This window comes from Pristiophorus japonicus, chromosome 7 (genome assembly GCF_044704955.1).
Source record: "Pristiophorus japonicus isolate sPriJap1 chromosome 7, sPriJap1.hap1, whole genome shotgun sequence".
In the NCBI taxonomy this organism is placed as follows: Eukaryota; Metazoa; Chordata; class Chondrichthyes; family Pristiophoridae; genus Pristiophorus; species Pristiophorus japonicus.
Genome location: NC_091983.1, coordinates 33,051,012 through 33,070,713, shown reverse-complemented (window position 1 = coordinate 33,070,713; position 19,702 = coordinate 33,051,012). Strand labels below are relative to the sequence as shown.

General features: G+C 43.0%; 1 protein-coding gene across 3 annotated transcripts in view; it reads left to right on the top strand.

Annotated features, from left to right (window-relative positions):
- The window catches only part of fbxo9 (F-box protein 9), a 148,365-nt gene that overhangs the window by 58,089 nt on the left and 70,574 nt on the right, over nt 1-19,702 (top strand). For all 3 annotated transcript variants that reach the window (XM_070884904.1, XM_070884903.1, XM_070884905.1), the window contains exon 5: nt 7,502-7,601. In XM_070884904.1, coding sequence (XP_070741005.1) covers nt 7,502-7,601 — 100 coding nt within the window. The remainder of the gene's footprint in view (nt 1-7,501; nt 7,602-19,702) is intronic.

Below are 19,702 nucleotides of genomic sequence, written 5' to 3'. Positions count from 1 at the left end.
CCCCCTTACTCCCCCCTCCTCCTCACTCCCCCTCTCCCCCCCTCCCCCTCACTCCCCCCCTCCCCCTCACTCCCCCCCTCCCCCTCACTCCCCCCCTCCCCTCACTCCCCCCCTCCCCCTCACTCCCCCCCTCCCCCTCACTCCCCCCCTCCCCCTCACTCCCCCCCCTCCCCCTCACTCCCCCCCTCCCCCTCACTCCCCCCACTCCCCCTCACTCCCCCACTCCCCCTCACTCCCCCCCTCCCCTCCCCCTCTCTCCCCTCCCCTCTCTCCCCCACCCCTCCTCTCCTTCCCTATCCCCCCACCCCTCCTCTCCTTCCCTATCCCACCTCCTCTCACCCCCTCCCTCCCTTCCCCTCCAACCCCCCCCCTCCACTCCCTTCCCCCCCCCCTCCCCCTCCCCTCCCCCTCCCCTCCACCCCTCGCTGTCAGAAACACAGACACTGACAGACAGAAAGTGAGAGAGACACACAGACTGACAGATAGAGACACTGACAGACACACACGGGGGGGGAGGGGCCATCCCAGCACACTGTTGGAGGACTCCCGGTGCTGCAGTCAGTAAGTAGAAAATGTTTTGTTTTATTGATTTTTAAAAAAATATATATTTTTAATTAATTTTTTTTGATTGATTTATTGGTTGATTTATTGATGTATTTATCATTTATTATTGATGATGGCGCTTTTTATAAAACTGAAGTGTTTAATGTTTGTAAACTTCCCTTTAACCCCACCCCCCCCCAGTTCCCTACGACTGATTTGTAACCTACGCCTGATTTTCTAAGTGTTGACAAGGTTTTTCTGAGCGTACAAAAATCTACACTTACTCCATTCTAAGTTAGTTTGGAGTAAGATTTCACTGCCTAAACTTTCAAAACGGCGTAAGTGGCCAGACACGCTCCCTTTTTAAAAAAAAATCTGTTCCAAACAGAAACTGTTCTACCTGACTAGAACTGGAGCAAACTAAATGCCGAGAATTGCAATTTCTAAGATACTCCATTCTAAACCAGTTGCTCCAAAAAAATAGGAGCAACTCAGGCCGAAACTTGGCTCCAATGTATCACTTTTCAGCTGTTTGACTTCAAACATTTGTAAATAGAGTGTGTGCTTTGATAAAACTTTTTTTGAAGAATAATGATTGTTCATATATTAAATAGATGGCAAATTAATCAGTATCCATTATCTAACTAAAATAGTGCTAGTTTGCAGTGCATTTTTGTAAAAACCATAGTTTTTGTTTGAACATAAGAACATAAGAATTAGGAACAGGAGTAGGCCATCTAGCCCCTCGAGCTTGCTCCGTCATTCAATAAGATCATGGCTGATCTGGCCGTGGACTCAGCTCCACTTACCCGCCCGCTCCCCGTAACCCTTAACTCCTTTATTAGTTAAAAATCTATATCTGTGACTTGAATACATTCAATGAGCTAGCCTTAACTGCTTCCTTGGGCAGAGAATTCCACAGATTCACAACCCTCTGAGAGAAGAAATTCCTTCTCAACTCGGTTTTAAATTGGCTCCCCCGTATTTTGAGGCTGTGCCCCCTCGTTCTAGTCTCCCTGACCAGTGGAAACAACCTCTCTGCCTCTATCTTGTCTATCCCTTTCATTATTTTAAATGTTTCTATAAGATCACCCCTCATCCTTCTGAACTCCAACGAGTGAAGACCCAGTCATGAAATGTATATGACCCACAGCCACAAATCTTTCCTCTTGTGCATATAAAAAAATGTCTTAATTCACACCTTTTTGGTTATTTTCATCTCCCACCATTTTAACATCTTGTGTTTGAATTTGTATTTGTAATTAAATACTCTTCTAGTGGGAGGTGATGAGGCTGCCTCTTCCACCAGGGTGAGTTGGTTCTACGTAACCTGCAGTGCTGTCATTCCCATTCTGCACCCAGACTTGCTCTTTTGTTAAAATAATTGGGGCTTTAGCATGCTGGCTTACTTTTCTAAATGACTCCCCATTCACTGTCCTCCCCTGGGGCCAGTTAGAGCCACATCAATGCAGTAGCAGAACAGGCACAGAGGTTGTTGGTTTGTTATTGCAATGTTTTCCCTCAAGGTAGCTCAGTGTTTTTGTCCTGTCTGTCCCTGATGTATTTGTATGACTGCCATGCGTGACTCTGCAAAGAGCTGCACTCCGTTCTGGGATTCTCTTTCAGCCATGAAAACGTTTGTGTGTTTGCTTCTGCCGCTTCGATACATGTAATTTTTCATAAATTTTCACAAAAAACAGCAAACCCCATTTTCCAGTTTTCCCTCTTGTCCATTCTTCTTATATTATTTTGGACAGTGAGGTTGAGAGTTTTTCAGCTGCAGAAATCATTGTAGTCCAGCCAAATGCAAATATCATTGCTGTGTGCCTGTATATAGTTCTATCAGGAATTCCTCAGGACAGATCAGAAGCAGTAGGCAAAGCTTGATTCTTTGGGGTCCTTGATAGTGATCAGAAGTAAGAACCATAACTGGTTATTTTCCCCACCCTTCCTCCCCCAGCTTCGGGTGATGAAAAACGTGTTGCCCTGCTGATGTCAGAGCTTCCAATTAACTCAGGAAGACATTTAACCTGGGACTTTTTAATCATCTCTTTAACTCAGCACTGATGCATTGATCCACTGAACCATTGGGGCCCCTCTTCTCAAGTGTGCTCCTATTCAGAGTTCTTAAAAATCTAACTTGAGTGAAACATAACTAAATGTGTGTCGAGTTAATCATTGTCTTTTCGGTTTTGTTTTTCTTGTTCCTATTTTCTCCCTTCCTCTCCTGAATGCAGTGACTCATGCTGGGGTATGCTGCCACGTGTGCCAGCAGTGGTTCGATACCTCACCCAAGTGACCATATTCATGTGTTAGCCTAGACAGTGAGTATAGGGAGATTATTTGGCCATTGTCGGGGGAATATAGTCAAGCCAGATTCTCTCCTCACCTGGCATCCACACAAGTGGATTTTATAGATAACTTGTTTTTGAAGTGTCAGCTTGGTGGTCTTCTTCCTGCAGGTTACATACTATTCTGCTCTGCTTCCATGCGTTCACTGTTAAGTATTTAAATGGGGAGAGAAGCAGATGTAATTGCTGGTTATTGTAGTAAATCACTATTGGGTGTTGACAATACAATCAGCCTCAGGCTTTCTCAGTAGTGAAATGAAACCAAAAGAAAAATAGCATTGGTTATATTTATCCAGAGTACACTCTGTGAATTCTTTCCAGTTTTGTCTGATTATACCACTGTGAAGCACCTTGGAATGTTTTTCTATATTAAAGGTGCTACTTAAAAACAAGATATTGCTGTTGATTGGTACAAGGAAGTAATCTGCCCATCAGATTGTAAGTAGGATATCTGGTGGCAATTCATTCCCCAGTCTTTGAGCTAACTAAACAAATGCTTAGAATGGCAATTAAACTTGAGAAATGACCATTAAATAGTAAAGCAAAATACTGCAAATGTTGGATATCTGAAATAAAAGTTTTTATATTAAATAGTAAAATATGTTTTCAGTTGCTTTGCACTTTGGTTTTGCACATGTTGCTTTTTTTGCATGAAATAGAAAAAGAAAAACTTGCATTCATATAACGCCGTTCATGACTTCAGGACATCCCAAAGTGCTTTACAGACAAAAAAGTGACATTTGTCAATCATTTGATAAAATTAATTCATGACAGTTACATTACTTTGCAATCTTGATTAAAATTTGTCTTCTGAAACAAATTAAGACTTCACATGGTTACAGTTCTGATCTTAAGAAATGAGATGAGAATAATGAACTCATGAAATTGTCATGCCCTTGAATGTTCATCTTAAAAATAACCCCTGAATATAATTTGAAAAATTATTTTTAGTCGTCTTAAACTAAGAAGTGCTTGATTTCTCTCAACAAAACAAGATGCATCTTCACCTGGTTTCACTTGGAACTATTTGCCACCGTTCATTGAGAACAATGTGAGATATATATTTTTTTAAATATTACTTGAGCAGAAGGACATTCAGCATTCCTTTAATACTCTTTCAGGCTGGTATACATATAATAATTAAACGGAGCAAACAAATCAATGTGAATTTTTTGAATTGCATTGTAGTTAATGATTCCAAAGATTTTTGTCAATGTACTATACCTCCATTTCAGTGTTCTCTATTGATTTTGTGGGGAAATTCAGAAGATGATGGAGTTGCATTTATATACTAGGTTATTATGTTTCTCCTAAATGTCTCAAAGTGCTTCCCCTACAATGACCTACTCTTGAAATGCAGTGACTGTTGTTAAACAGGCAAATTTGACAGCTATTTTGTGTGTGTCACTGGAGTCTTAACCTAGATTATATGCATCAAGTTTAGGAGTGCAGCTTAAATCCACTTCTAAATCCAAAGTGACGCTTGCACCATCTCTCCGGTTACATGACATTTGTTGGTCATTTATCTTCAGAATAGTGATCGGGATACGCATTTGAAAGTTCATGATAATTATGGACCAGAAAGGCAATTTAGCCCATCTGAATTGTCGATTCCATTGGTTTTATTCATGATTCCAGGGGTTTTCCCTCTATTACTCTGGCTAGAAATCTATTACACCCATTGATCACTGTGAAGCAGAATTTCCTGATATTCCTAAAATTACATTTTACTAGTTTGAATCTATGCCACGTTGTTTTTCTACTGCATTTTAATTTAAAGTAATATTTTGGTTCAACATTTTGCCAGCAGCCTTGTATACCTCTAAGTACGCATCTGGGATGCCTGCTTTCTAGATCACTTATATAAATTAGAAACAGTAGAACCAAGTCCTGAGGCTCGCTACTTCCTCCCCCCCCACCCAAACCCCACACCCCACCACCACCATCACACCCGCTACCATAATTCCTCTAATAAGTACTTTCCTACTCCTCAGCTAATTTCTTAATAATCTCCATGATTTATGCTGAACCCTCACAGCTTTGAGTTTAATAAATAGCCTTTTAATGGAACTTTGTCAGATGCATTACGTCATAGGTATATTTGGGTTTTCACTGCCTCAAAAAAAAAAACGAGGCAGCTGGTCAGGCATTATCTTCCTCTTCTGAGTCCAAGTCGATTTGCTAGTATTTCTCAAACTTTTTTGGTTGAAGGACCCCTTTACAAATCCGTTAGTAATCACTCCCGCCCTCCGAAGGACCCCTTTACAAATCGATTAGCAATCACAGATCTGCGAAGGATCCCTTTTCAAATTGATTATTAATCATGGACCCCCCCCCCTCTCCCCCATCTAAATTATAATACCATCTAATACTCTTAATATGAAAGTGCTGCATGTAAAGAATGTTTTAATAATGCTTTTAAGAAAACCGGCATTTCAGTGAGGTGGGTGTGCTTAATTCTCAGACCAATTCTGGGGTCACCGCAGCAACAGATGGCCACTATTAGCCACTTCGTGCTGGTTTTAAAGCCGTCAGCAGGCTGGCCAAGGTGATTGAGGGCACAAGCACCCATGCACGGCTGGGATGCTGCTGGAAGCGTGACTCACTGACAAAATCAGCCGGAGGTTAAACACCTACTGCAACACCTGTACTGTGGGATTGTAGCTATTTGTGTAAACACGTTTGGACAAGTGTTTGAAAGGCCACTTGGTCACGTGTCAGGAGAATGGCACAGGGTTGCGATGCCAGGGAAAGGAATCGGCTCAACCAGTAGGGAGCGCTTGTTGCAAAGTGAGTGAGAGCTGTGGGCCTCTGTGAGGGGGTGGACCCAGTCGTTGAGAATAATTTGCAAGAACTGAATCAGTGTCAGTTTTCTAAAAAGGAGCAAGCTTGAAATTACCTGATTTTTTGAATAGTTTTAGAAATCAGGCTGACTTTTGGTGCCATCAACATATTGGATATGACATACCGACTGCCACCAACAGAGATTCACTTCTTCTCCCAGCATAATTTCTGATTAAGAAGACAGGCATGCACCTGCTTACAAACCTCTGCCACTGGAGCTGGGCGTAAACAGATAGGCAAAGTGCAGCGTAGTTCATTCACCACCTGCTGCAGCCTCCTCCCTCAGGAGAAAGGATCTTGCTCAAATCAAGAACTCGGCACGTGCACAGTACAGACCTAGACCACAACCCCTCAAAGATGCACCGTGTGTATGCCAACGTTTTGAGTCACAAAGTCTGGCGCGCGTTCCCCCTGCCCCCCCCCACAAATAACGGAACCCCTGCCACATGCCACCCCTTCACCCTCTGATCTATCACAACTCAGCGGCGCGGCCTCAAACTGAACAAAACCGGCCGGAGGTTAAACAAGCCCGTGGCCCAGCTCAGAGGAGGAGGCGACCCAGCACGATACGAATAACCTGCGGGAACCGGTGAAATCTCACCACAACTGGAGATGGCAGCGACTCGAGAACCCTGATTCTGGGATAGAGGGTGGGGCTGGAGAAGAGTCAGCACCTGGGGGAGGGTCCGGCCCACTGGCCATTCACTGATTTTGTCCCCCCCCCTCCCGGGCAACCCGTCTCCTGGCCCCAGTTCGCAGGCCCAAGCAGCGGCAGCGGCCACGACTCCTCTTCCACAGTCTCACTAACAACAAGATGCGATGCATGGGACTTGCCTCGGAGCCTGAGAAAAACCATGGTCTTGGTAGCATGGGTCGGTACGGGGCAGGGCAGCAGAGAGCGGACAGGCTGCAGACCCCAGTTTGAGAAACAGTGTTAGTAGGTTTAATACCAGTATTGATACCAATGCGTCAAGAAACATTGTTTCAGCCAATCTTTTTGAAGAATGGACGATGTCACTTTTCAGATTTTGAGGGCATTTTGATTGAGTTTTTGATGGAATTCACTGGAGAGAGTAGAACTTTGAAGCAGTGAAGATCCCTTCACATCAATTTGTTTCCACAGGATCATGCTATATACATAGGATAAATGATCACTGCAGCAGAGCAAAATCAACTGTACAAAGCAATTGGTAATTTTAAGGGTTTTTTTTAAAGTAAAAGTAATTTCCCTGGTCACCAGGAAACTGATCTTCACACTAATAAATTACATTACATGTGTTTTAATTCAGCTGCTTAATTGTGTTGCGTTGCTGTTCAACAGCATCCAATGAAGCTGCTCAATAATTAGTGGAGAGGAAGAAAGTTGATCGGAGAGGGACTATAATATTTTCTGATGCAATAAATCTGAGCATGGTGTAAAAAGCCATCTCTATCACTTGCAAAATAATACTTAAGTGACAAAATTATGTGGCAGTTGCCATGTTTTATTTAAATAGTTCTTGGCTTCTCGTACAACCGTTTCTTTTCAATCTTTTTTATAACTATATTCATCCTTTAGTGTATACCCCTGCGATAACTGTTGTCTCTCAACATTGGGAAAGAGGTAGAATTTGCCATTCAGTAATTTCTTCTGATTCTGTTAGTTGTGATATTTGTTGCAAAGAAGAACATTATGACTGGTTTCAAATTGTATCCAATGTCAACTTAGTAAAGGGATGCTATGCTTATGATCTAGTTGCTGATAATATCCTTTTTGATTTCAGCCATCAAATACTATCGGAGGGCCGTGCACCTTGTACCTGACATTGAATTCAGGATCAACTATGCCCATTCTCCCGAAAGTGATGGAAGTGGCAAAGCTCAGTATGTGAAAAATTACTGCTCAGACTCTATTCCACTGAATCAGGGTGAAAAATATAGATGCTTTTCTTTAGAAACTATGTTTGACTACTTGCATATATGGTGAAAGAATTTGGTTGAAGGAAATGAATGTAAGATTTGCTTCATGCAATTAATTTATTCTGCTTTAAATTTATTATTGAATGAAAGACTACCAGGTACTCAATAGTACAAGGGAAAAATAAAATCTGAGAATAATTCAGTGTTGTAAACAGTTAGCATGAACTTCTTTTTCATGAGGTGTAAGGTGCTAAATGCATTACGATCCAAATTTTCTTGCAGAACTGGTTATTTTTTTTTAGAATTACCTTATTAATTTACAGCCTGCACTTTTTTAAATATAAAAAACAGTTTAAGTTGGGGACTATGTCCTATGCATGTAGTTTTGTTTTTCCCCCAGAGACAGGAAGGTTGAAGTTGAGGATGGCATGCATGCAGGTCGCTATAACACTGCAATAAGTTTATAAATTATTGCCATTTAATTATACTTGATGGGAAGTTCAATGTTCATTTAACTACCGGTTGATTCCTTCGATTTTTTTTTTTGTTTTTGTTTGTGACAAGTGCTTTACTGAACTAAATGGATACGTGAAGTAACGAGTTTATTATATGAGGAGTTTCGACCAACTCCTACGAGACAGTTTCAGATGATGCAGCGGGCCCAAATTTGCCCAGAAGTTGCTCCATTTTTTTTGGAGCAACTTGATTTTTCTGGAATATCTTAAAAATCCCCAACTGCACATTCAATTTGCGCCACTGGAAGTGTGTTAGTTAGGAATTTTTTATTTTAGTTTAGTTTTGTTCAAAAGGGGACGTTACCAGCCACCTATGCCTGTTTTGGCCATTTAAGCCAGTTTGGACAGCTAATAGTTGCTCCAAACTAACTTAGGCCAGCGTTTGTGGCTGCACAGAAAAGCCTTGCGGAGAGTTAAGAAATCAGCGCAGGTAGCCAGAGATTGGGGATGGGGGGAGGGGAGGAGAGGAGAGGGAAGCACAGAGGATCTTGCAAAGCACTAAACACTTTCTCAACAACATTCATGAAGCATAAAAAACCATCCATAATAAATAAAACAAAAATAAATAAAAAATAAAACTTAAGTCCAACGTTCATGCTCAGCCCGGGAAGTCAGCGGGCCGGCCGGTGCAAAAGGCCTCTCAGCCGGGAATCGGTGCAGTGAGTGGGAAGCCCGGGCGAGAGAGCAGTGAACTGACCCCACACGCAAGAGGCAGCAGGCTGGGCTCGCAGAAGGAGGCTGCAGGAGGGAACTTAAAGGCGGGCTGACAGGAGGGCTATACGTTGCGGGCTGGCAATTCACACTGTTCCCTTCACCGAGGTTTGCTCTGCTTTTGCATTAGCTAGTCCACATTTTACCTTTCCGTCCAGTGATCAACATCGAGTACCTCCAGGCCAAGTATCACTCGATCAACCAACATAATTGTCCCAACAATGCACCTCAACTACATCTTCAAGCAGGTTTCATCTAAGTGCAGGTTTCCACGTCCCATGTTCGCAGTCCCGATAGTTTCTAAATGAGTCTGGCAGTTAGCTCTATTTAGGATAGATGAGCTCATTTTATACTGTAAGCTCATCTCCACTGAGAATAGGACTGAAACTATCCGTGAGTCTTTCATTTGACTTTCTTCATAACTGAGAGAGAGGCGAATCATCACTCACTCTCCCGGAGACGGGAAGGCAGCAGCTGGCCTGTGCGGCAGGCCGCTCGGTCCGGGATAGGGACGGGACGGGACGCATTGGGTCCCACGCTGCAGGCACGCATCATCATCATCATCATGAGAGGAGCTACTGCGCATGCGCGAACGCTCTACTGCACATGCGGACAGTTGCTGGCACTCTTTTTTTTAGGCGCAGGGCCCTAGCTCCGCTCCGCCCCCCCACATTTTACCTTTACGCCAAGCACTCTGACGGTCCACAGAGCAGGGAGAATACGGCGATATATTTTCGGCGCCGTTTTGAGAGAAAGTCTGCGCACCTCAAGTAAGTGCCGCGAAAGAAACCGGAGGGCCAAATTTGGGCCCAGCGTTAGGAACACTAAGTTGTGCAGATGGGAGTAGGCAGTTACAAAGGGACATGGGCAGATTTAATTTAGTGGACAAAACTGTGACAGCTGACATTCAATGTGGGGAAGTGTGAGGTCATCCACTTTGACCCGAGAGAGACAAATCAGAATTTTTTGGCTAGAGACTAGAAACTGAAGGAGAATAGGGTGTCTAGGTTCAGAAATCGTGAGAAGCTAGTGCACAAGTACAAAAGGTACTGTTAGCCTTTATCTCGAGGGTTGGAATACAAAGGGGAGGCAGTTATGCTTTAGTCACACACAGCCTTGGTCAGACTCCATCTGGAGTATCGAGTTCAGTTCTAGGCACCGTTCCTCAGGAAGGATATATTGACCTTGGTGGGGTACAACACAGATTTATCAAAATAACACCGGAGCTTAAAAGGTAAATTATATGAGCAGGTTGCATCAACCTGGGTTGTAATCCCTTGAATTTAGAAAGATGAGGAGTGAGCCATTTGTGGTGATTAAAATGATGAAAGGATCCGATGGGGTAGATACAGAGTAACTACTTCCCCTGACGAGGAAATCCATAATCTTTAAATTAGAACTCAGCCATTCAGAAGCAAAATCAGGAAGCACTTTTTCCACACAAAGGTTAGTGGAAATGTGGAATTCCCTCCCCCAAGATGCTTTGACGCTGGGTCAATTGACATTTTCAAGACTGAGTAAGTGTATCAAGGGATATGGATCAAAGGTAGGGAAATGGAGTTGAGGTATAGATAAGCAATGATGTAATTGTTTCTTGTTTCTATGTTTTGTCACTGGACTAGCACTTTATTACATTATCACTTCCTGATTTAACTGGGTGGCCTCCTGTGAAAATCATTTCTTTAAAAAAAATCAATGTTTCTAAGTATCTCATGTTTCGGATTGTTATGTGTCCCCCCCCCGTCCCCCCCCCCCCGACACTCTAATTTCCGCCCATCCTGACCTGAAAATTCAAGCTGGATTGTGATTCTTTAGGTGCTGTCTTTCCTAAATTACCTTGCACATGGTTATTATTCATGTGTGGATCTTGACCATGGATGTTACAGGCTATCTGACTGTGGAAAGTATCACAGTTGATTTAGAACCCAACATTTACACACACATTTCAGTCGGATCCCTGAATAGCAACAACGAGTAGAAACCTTGGCTATTGTTTCCCCTCCCTATCTTAGGGATATGGAGGTCAGTTGTAGCACCTTACTACTGCCAAACTGAAATAAGAAAACTCAACACAGACTGGGAATTGAACTTAGGACCTTCATGGTCTATATCAGAAATAAGAGCACAGAAGAAGCAATTTTACCCATCACACTTGTGCTGGTGCTCGCTCTTCAACAGGAACCAGCTACTCTTCTAACCTCCCCCTTATTTTTCTAGTGATAATCCTGAGTTAATGCCCTTCTATTATTGATTTGCTAACCAATGTCCTATGTTCCTATGTAAATAAGCTTTCACTATTTATCCTCTCAAAACTTTTTTGTAGTTTTTAAAACCTCTATTCCCTCTCCACAAACTGTCACTGGAACACAATCTATTCCCTTCGTCATGTTATAGACCTCAATCAGATCACCCCATAATCCACCCATCTTTAAGATTTTAGCCTATCTTGATAATTAAGATGCTTTATACTGGGAATTAGACAACGAGCCCTCCTCTGCCCGATTTCTAAAGCCTCAATATCACCCACCATGTGAGGAGACCAAAAGTGGGCAAAATCTGGCCTGACCAAAGACTTTTACATGGACAAATTAGTATGTCTTGCCTTATAATCAATTCTCCTATGAATGCACCCCAACACTCCCTATTTGCTCTCGCTATCGCTTCACAACATAGAAACATAGAAAATAGGTGCAGGAGTAGGCCATTCGGCCCTTCGAACCTGCCCCGCCATTCAACATGATCATGGCAGATCATTCCCTCAGTACCCCTTTCCTGCTTTCTCTCCATACCCCTTGATCCCTTTAGCCGTAAAGGCCATAGCTAACTCCCTCTTAAATATATCCAATGAACTGGCATCAACAGCTCTCTGTGGCGGGGAATTCCACAGGTTAACAACTCTGAGCGAAGAAGTTTCTCCTCATCTCAGTCCTAAATGGCTTAACCCTTATCCTTAGACTGTGTCCCCTGGTTCTGGACTTCCCCAACATCGGGAACAATCTACCCGCATCTAACCTGTCCCGTCCTGTCTGAGATCCTCTCTCATCCTTCTAAACTCCAACGTATAAAGGCCCAGTTGATCCTGTCTCTCCTCGTATGTCAGTCCGGTCATCCCGGGAATCAGTTTGGTGAACTTTCACTGCACTCCCTCAATAGCAAGAACGTCCTTCCTGAGATTAGGAGACCAAAATTGAACACAATATTCCAGGTGAGGCCTCACCAAGGCCCTGTACAACTGCAGTAAGACCTCCCTGCTCCTATACTCAAATCCTCTAGCTATGAAGGCCAACATACCATTTGCCCTTCTTCACCACCTGCTACACCTGTATGCCAACTTTCAATGACTGATGAACCATGACACCCAGGTCTCGTTGCACCTCCCCTTTTCCTAATCTGTCACCATTCAGATAATATTCTGTCTTTGCGTTTTTGCCCCCAACGTGGATAACCTCACATTTATCCACATTATACTGCATCTGCCATGCATTTGCCCACTCACCTAACCTGTCTAAGTCACCCTGCAGCCTCTTAGCGTCCCCCTCACAACTCACACCGCCACCCAGTTTAGTGTCATCTGCAAACTTGGAGATATTACACTCAATTCCTTCATCCAAATCATTGATGTATATTGTAAAGAGCTGGGATTCCAGCACTGAGCCCTGCGGCACTCCACTAGTCACTGCCTGCCATTCTGAAAACGACCCGCTTATCCCGACTCTCTGCTTCCTGTCTGCCAACCAGTTCTCTATCCACGTCAGTATATTACCCCCAATACCATGTGCTTTGATTTTGCACACAAATCTCTTGTGTGGGACCTTGTCAAAAGCCTTTTGAAAGTCCAAATACACCACATCCACTGGTTCTCCCTTGTGCACTCTACTAGTTACATCCTCAAAAAATTCCAGAAGATTTGTCAAGCATGATTTCCCCTTCATAAATCCATGCTGACTTGGACCGATCCTGTCACTGCTTTCCAAATGCGCTGCTATTTCATCCTTAATAATTGATTCCAATATTTTCCCCACCACTGATGTCAGGCTAACTGGTCTATAATTACCCGCTTTCTCTCTCCCTCCCCTTTTAAAAAGTGGTGTTACATTAGCTACCCTCCAGTCCATAGGAACTGATCCCGAGTCGATAGACTGCTGGAAAATGATCACCAATGCATTCACTATTTCGAGGGCCACTTCCTTAAATACCCTGGGATGCAGACTATCAGGCCCCGGAGATTTATCGGCCTTCAATTTCCCGAACACAATTTCACGCCTAATAAGGATATCCTTCAGTTCCTCCTCCTCGCTAGACCCTCGGTCCCCTAGTACTTTCGGAACGTTATTTGTGTTTTCCTTCATGAAGACAGAACCAAAGTATTTGTTCAATTTGTCTGCCATTTCTTTGTTCCCCATTATAAATTCACCTGAATCCGACTGCAAGAGACCCACGTTTGTCTTCGCTAATCTTTTTCTCTTCACATATCTATAGAAGCTTTTGCAGTCAGTTTTTATGTTCCTGGCAAACTTCTTCTCGTATCTATTTTCCCCCTCTTAATTAAACCCTTTGTCCTCCTCTGCTGAATTCTAAATTTCTCCCAGTCCTCAGGTTTGCTGCTTTTTTTGACCAATTTATATGCCTCTTCCTTGGATTTAACACTATCCTTACTTTCCCTTGTTAGCCACGGTTGAGCCACCTTCCCCGTTTTATTTTTACTTCAGACAGGGATGTACAATTGCTTAAGTTCATCCATGTGATCTTAAATGTTTGCCATTGCCTAGGCACCGTCAACCCTTTAAGTATCATTTGTCAGTCTACGCTAGCCAATTCACACCTCAAATCATCGAAGTTACCTTTTCCCTAAGTTCAGGGCCCTACTTTCTGAATTAACTGTGTCAATCTCCAACCTAATAAAGAATTCTACCATGTTATGGTCACTCTTCCCCAAGAGGTCTCGCACAACAAGATTGCTAATTGGTCCTTTCTCATTACACATCACCCAGTCTAGGATGGCCAGCTCCCTGGTTGGTTCCTCAACATATTGGTCTAGAAAACTATCCCTAATACACTCCAGGAAATCCTCCTCCACCGCATTACTACCAGTTTGGTTAGCCCAATCTATATGTAGATTAAAGTCACCCATGATAACTGCTGTACCTTTATTGCATGCATCCCATATTTCTTGTTTGATGCTGTCCCCAACCTTACTACTACTGTTTGGTGGTCTGTGCAAACTCCCACTAGCGTTTTCTGCCCCTTGGTATTCCGCAGCTTCACCCATACCGATTCCACATCATCCAAGCTTAATGTCCTTTCTTACTATTGCGTTAATTTCCACTTTAACCAGCAATGCCACCCCGCCTCCTTTTCCTTTCTGTCTATCCTTCCTAAATGTTGAATACCTCTGGATGTTGAGTTCCCAGCCTTGGTCACCCTGGAGCCATGTCTCCGTGATGCCAATTACATCATACCTGTTAACTGCTATCTGCGCAGTTAATTTGTCCATCTTATTCCGAATACTCCTCGCATTGAAGCACAGAGCCTTCAGGCTTGTCTTTCGAACACACTTTGCCCCTTTAGAATTTTGCTGTAATGTGGCCCCTTTTGCTTTTTGCCTTGGGTTTCTCTGCCCTCCACTTTTACTTTTGTTCTTTCTATCTTTTGCTTCTGCCCATTCTATTTCCCTCTGTCTCCCTGCATAGGTCCCCATCCACCTGCCGATTTGGCTTAACTCCTCCCCAACAACACTAGCAAACACTCCCTTTAGGACATTGGTTCCGGTCCTGCCCAGGTGCAGACCGTCCGGTTTGTACTGGTCGCACCTCCCCCAGAACCGGTTCCAATGTCCCAGGAATTTGAAATCCTCCCTGCTGCACCACTCCTCAAGCCACGTATTCATCTGAGCTATCCTGCGATTCCTACTCTGACTAGCACGTGGCACTGGTAGCAATCCTGAGATTGCTACTTTTGAGGTCCTACTTTTTAATTTTGCTCCTAGCTCCCTAAATTCGCCTTGTCGGACCTCATCCCTTTTTTTACCGATATCGTATATTGCTCAGGTACCTTTAGAGAGGAAAGCACAAGAATGCCCAGATCTCTTTCTTTGTCCACCTTCTTTAATGCTTTTCCCTGAAGGTTGGTATGTATGTTGAGCCTGCCTGCATGTATAACATTGCACTTTTCCAAATTTAACAGCACTTGCCTGTCTCCATCCCAATCCCCCAACACATTAAGATTCGCCTGAAGCAGTCAAGCATCGTCAGATCTTAGTATCATCTGCAATGCAGATCGTGCCCCTAACACCTACATCTCGATCATTATTGACAATAGTAAAGAGCAACAGTCCCAACATTGATCCCTATGGGACGCCAATGGTGACCAGTCTCCAAACTGATCCAAATCCATCTATAATTGCTTTTTGCCTATGTCCTTCCAGCCAGTTCCCAGTCCAGCAGTTCCCAGTCCATCTCAATATATTACCACTAATTCCAGTGGCTTCAACGTTGTAGGGAAGCCTCTTGTGTGGTACCTTATTGGAAGTCTAAGTAGACAATATCTGCTGGGCTTCTCTCATCCACCATCTTCTGACTTCTTCAAAAAGTACAATCAGATTTGTAAGACATGACTTTTTTTATGAAGCCACGTTGGGTGTCCCCAATATATCCCCCTCTATCCAAGAATTATATATTGCATCCCTAACGATTCCCTCAAGCATCTTTCCTATTACTGATTGCTAATGGGTCTATAGTTACCCGGGTCCATCTTGCCACCTGTTTTAAAGATGGAGACTACATTAGCCTCCTTCCAGTCTTTGGGAACTGTTCCAGAGTGCAATGAGCTATTAAAAATACAGGCTGGGGTTCACACAGCATGTATCCCATCTCCCTGAGAACCCTCAGGTGGATATCGTCCTGGCTGCTCATTTTCAGGTTCTGAATTCTATCTAAAACAAAATGTTCATCAATTTTAATATTACTATTTTTATTATTGAAATCATTCAATTCTAATAGTCGGGCATCGTCTTCCAGAGTGAAGATCGATGCAAAGTACTCACTTAATATATCCGCCGTATCCAGTGAGTCCTTTGTAACCTGCCCTTGAACATCCTTCAATGGCACAATACAGCCTTTGATAGTTGTGAGTCTTCTGATAACTGAAAAAGCTTTTCCCATTTACTTCCACCATTGATAATGCTCCTCTTTTCCATTAGCCTTTGATTTCTTCAGCTGTTCCTTATACTCGACTCTGTTTAGTTAAGTTTGTTCTTCTGATATCTGGTACGAATTGTAGATTCTCAGTACCTTTAGTTCTAGCAGCCAGTTGAAACCGTGCAATGTTGTGATCACTGTTACCCAGATGTTCCCCCACATGGAGGCCTGATACGAGGTCAGGTTCATTACTATGGTCACTATTTCCTAAGTGATCTCCTGACTTCAGTTCACTAAGTTGTCCTCCTTCATTATCCAGATCTAATCCTTTTTTGTTGGACATATCATTTACTGATGACAAAACAGTTTAGGATGCATTCCCTTCTTCATTTTGATCCACAAACCTTTACTTTATTGGGATACTGAAGGGGTGAAATTCATCATCATTGCTAAAAGAAAATCATCCAGGGTGTAGAAACATAGAAATTTACAGCGCAGAAGGAGGCCATTTCAGCCCATTGTGTCCTTGACGGCCGACAAAGAGCCGCACGGCCCTTGGTAAGCAGCCTTAAAGGTTACATATAAACCTATGAACAATGACGGAAAGGCAAAGAGCACCCGACCCAACCAGTCCGCCTCACACAACTGCGGCACCCCTTATACTGATATATTCTACACTCCACCCTAACCGGAGCCATGTGATGATCTGGGAAAGGCAAAAACCAGATTAATAACCCAGGCCAATTTAAGATAAAAAATCTGGGAAAATTCCTCTCTGACCCATCCAGGCGATGGAAACTAGCCCAGGAGATCACCCTGGCCATATTCTATTCCCTGCAGTACTTACCATTATATCTGTGCCATCCAACAAAAGATCATCCAGTCTAATCCCAATTACCAGCTCTAGGTCCTGCACAGTTACTGCACTTTTAAGTGCCCATCCAACCATCTCTTAAAAGTGGTGAGGATTTCTGCATCCACTACTTCCAGGCAGCGAGTTCCAGTTCCAGCTGCTGATTCACTATTGCCCATTTTGGGCTAAAACCCAAGATTAATCTTGCCTCCCTCAGAGATCCATATTGTAACTATTACTGTACATTTTTCCCTACTATCTTGTGGTCTACAATGTACTCCCAATATGGTAATGAGTCCCTGATTATTTCTTAATTTAACTCTGACAGGTTGTGTTTGAGCATCACCATCAATATAAACTTCCCTTTCAGTGAGTAATTATGTCCTTCATTCATAAGGTCAATCGGCGTCCTTTATTCTTTCACTTGTCTCTCTTGAAAATTCTGTTTGGAATATTTTGAAACCTGGCTGAGGCCTAGTTTTCATCAAGGCTGCTACAGCATGTTCTTCCATTCCAGCTAGAAACTCTAGTTTGCCAACTTTATTTCTAATGTTTTGCACATTCGCATATAAACACTGTAACTAAATGATTTGTCCTTCTCAGTGCGCCTTTTCCGTCTTTTTTTTACTTATTCTTTCCTTCACAATGCCACTTCATTTCTCTCTCTACTTTAAGGTGCATCTTTCCATATCCCTTACCTGAGCTTACCATTGCTTTGCCCCCCCCCCCCCCCTCCACAGTACTTCAGTACTTAATTGTAACCCTTCCCTAATTTGCTCTAAAATTAGTGCTTCCTCCTACCTTGTTAGTTTAATCCTCCCTCCTCATAGGCAGTCCCTCGGAATCGAGGACGACTTGCTTCCACTCCCAAAGTGAGTTCTTTGATGGCTGAACAGTCCGATTCGAGAGCCACAGACCCTGTTACAGGTGGGACAGACATTCGGTGAGGGAAGGGGTGGGTGGGGCTAGTTTGCCGTGCGCTCCTTCCGCTGGACCTCTTCACGCTCTTTGTGTTGAGACTCGAAGAGCTCAACGCCCTCCCGGCTGCAGTTTCTCCACCTTGGGCGGTCTTCGGCCAGGGTCTCCCAGGTGTCAGTGGTGATGCCGCACTTCACCAGCGAGGCTTTGAGGGTATTCTTATAACGTTTCCGTTGCCCACCTTTGGCTCATTTACCATGAAGGAGTTCCGCATAGAGCAATTGCTTAGGGAGTGTCGTATCTGGCATACGAACTATGTGGCCTGCCCAGCGAAGCTGATCGAGTGTGGTCAGTGCTTCAATACTGGGGATGTTAACCTGGACGAGGACACTGATGTTGGTGCGCCTGTCCTTCCAGGGGATTTGCAGGATCTTACGGAGACATCATTGGTGATATATCTCCAGCGACTTGAGGTGCCTTCTATACATCATCCATGCCTCAGATCCATACAGGAGGGCAGGTATTATTACAGCCCAGTTGACCATGAGCTTGGTGGTACCAATTCTCCCTCACTACTAATACCATCAAATCCTCCCTCACTACTCTGCTTACCCTCTCTTTGAGGACAGATTAAGTAGCTGGTTCAGGCAACTTGTGCTAAAAGGACTGGCATTTTGTAAGTTTGCTAAATTCAGGGGAAATTCCAGAGGAAAGTAGCAATATTAACTCCGCTATTTAAAAAGGAGTCAAGGCGACATACCAGAAAACTGTAAACTAGCATGCTGAACAGTCTTTGGGGGAAGTTTTTGAAAATGACTTGGGGTTGTAATGGCTGAACATTTGGAAAAACATGAATTGTTAAAAGATGATCAGCATGGATTCTGGAAAGGATGGACATGTTTAACTGACCGGGTGGAGTTTTTTTTTAAACGATAATACTGATCTGGTACAGAGAAAATATAGTTGATATATACTTGAATTTAGTGAAAGTTTTTGACAAGGCTCCAGAATAATGGCTGTGATAAAGAGTCAGGAAATAGGTAGCAAAATTTGGTGCTGGATAGAAAATTGGATTAAATACAGGAAATAGAGGGTAGGCATAAGTAGGGCAGGCTGAAAATAGGTTAGCAGTAGGATACCGCAAAGGTCATTCTTGGAACCCTTTTTTTGAAAAAATGCATTATTACATTGATAATCATAAAAAAATCTTCCAAGTAAATTATATGTCCAACAAAAAAGGATTTGATCTAGATCTGGATAATGAAGGCAAGAAAAATAATGAGGAACAATGCACCCAAATTTAGAATAACTTGGCCAGGAGGTAGCGGATTCAGTTCAATGTAGATAAGTATGGGAGCAAGGAACCTAAAGAACTTGTATGCCAAATAATCTATGATATAGTGTGCTGATCAGGAAAGAAAGGGTTACAAATCTGCAGTACTGGTAGCAGTGTTTAGCTGCAGTAGAAACAAGGCAAAAGAAAGATTGCATTTACAGAAGAGTAAATTGGGAAATTTGATGTGAGAAGAAGCTTGGTGTAATTTTTTCACCCAAACGGTAAATAAGTGAAACGGTAGGTGGGTTAATCTCTGAAAAAGTGATTGGCTTGTTGGATCTAACGGCCTTTTCATGGTCCAAAAATTGTGTTCTAAATATTTTTTTAAAGCACATTGACTCCATCTTGTGGCCATTTTGTAGAGTACTTTAATTTCCTGACATCCTAAAAACATTTGAGTTTGAAATGATCCCCCGTTGGTGTGCACTTCATATACCTGAAGTGTAAGATTACATATCCAATATCTAATCTAAATCAAACTGAGTGAAATTGCTGCATGCATTGGTCACTAGATGGAGTCCGTATGCTGAACCTTATTCCCCGTCCGTATACATTTCTAACATTTTGTAATTTCAAAAACTTTACTTCCATAAATG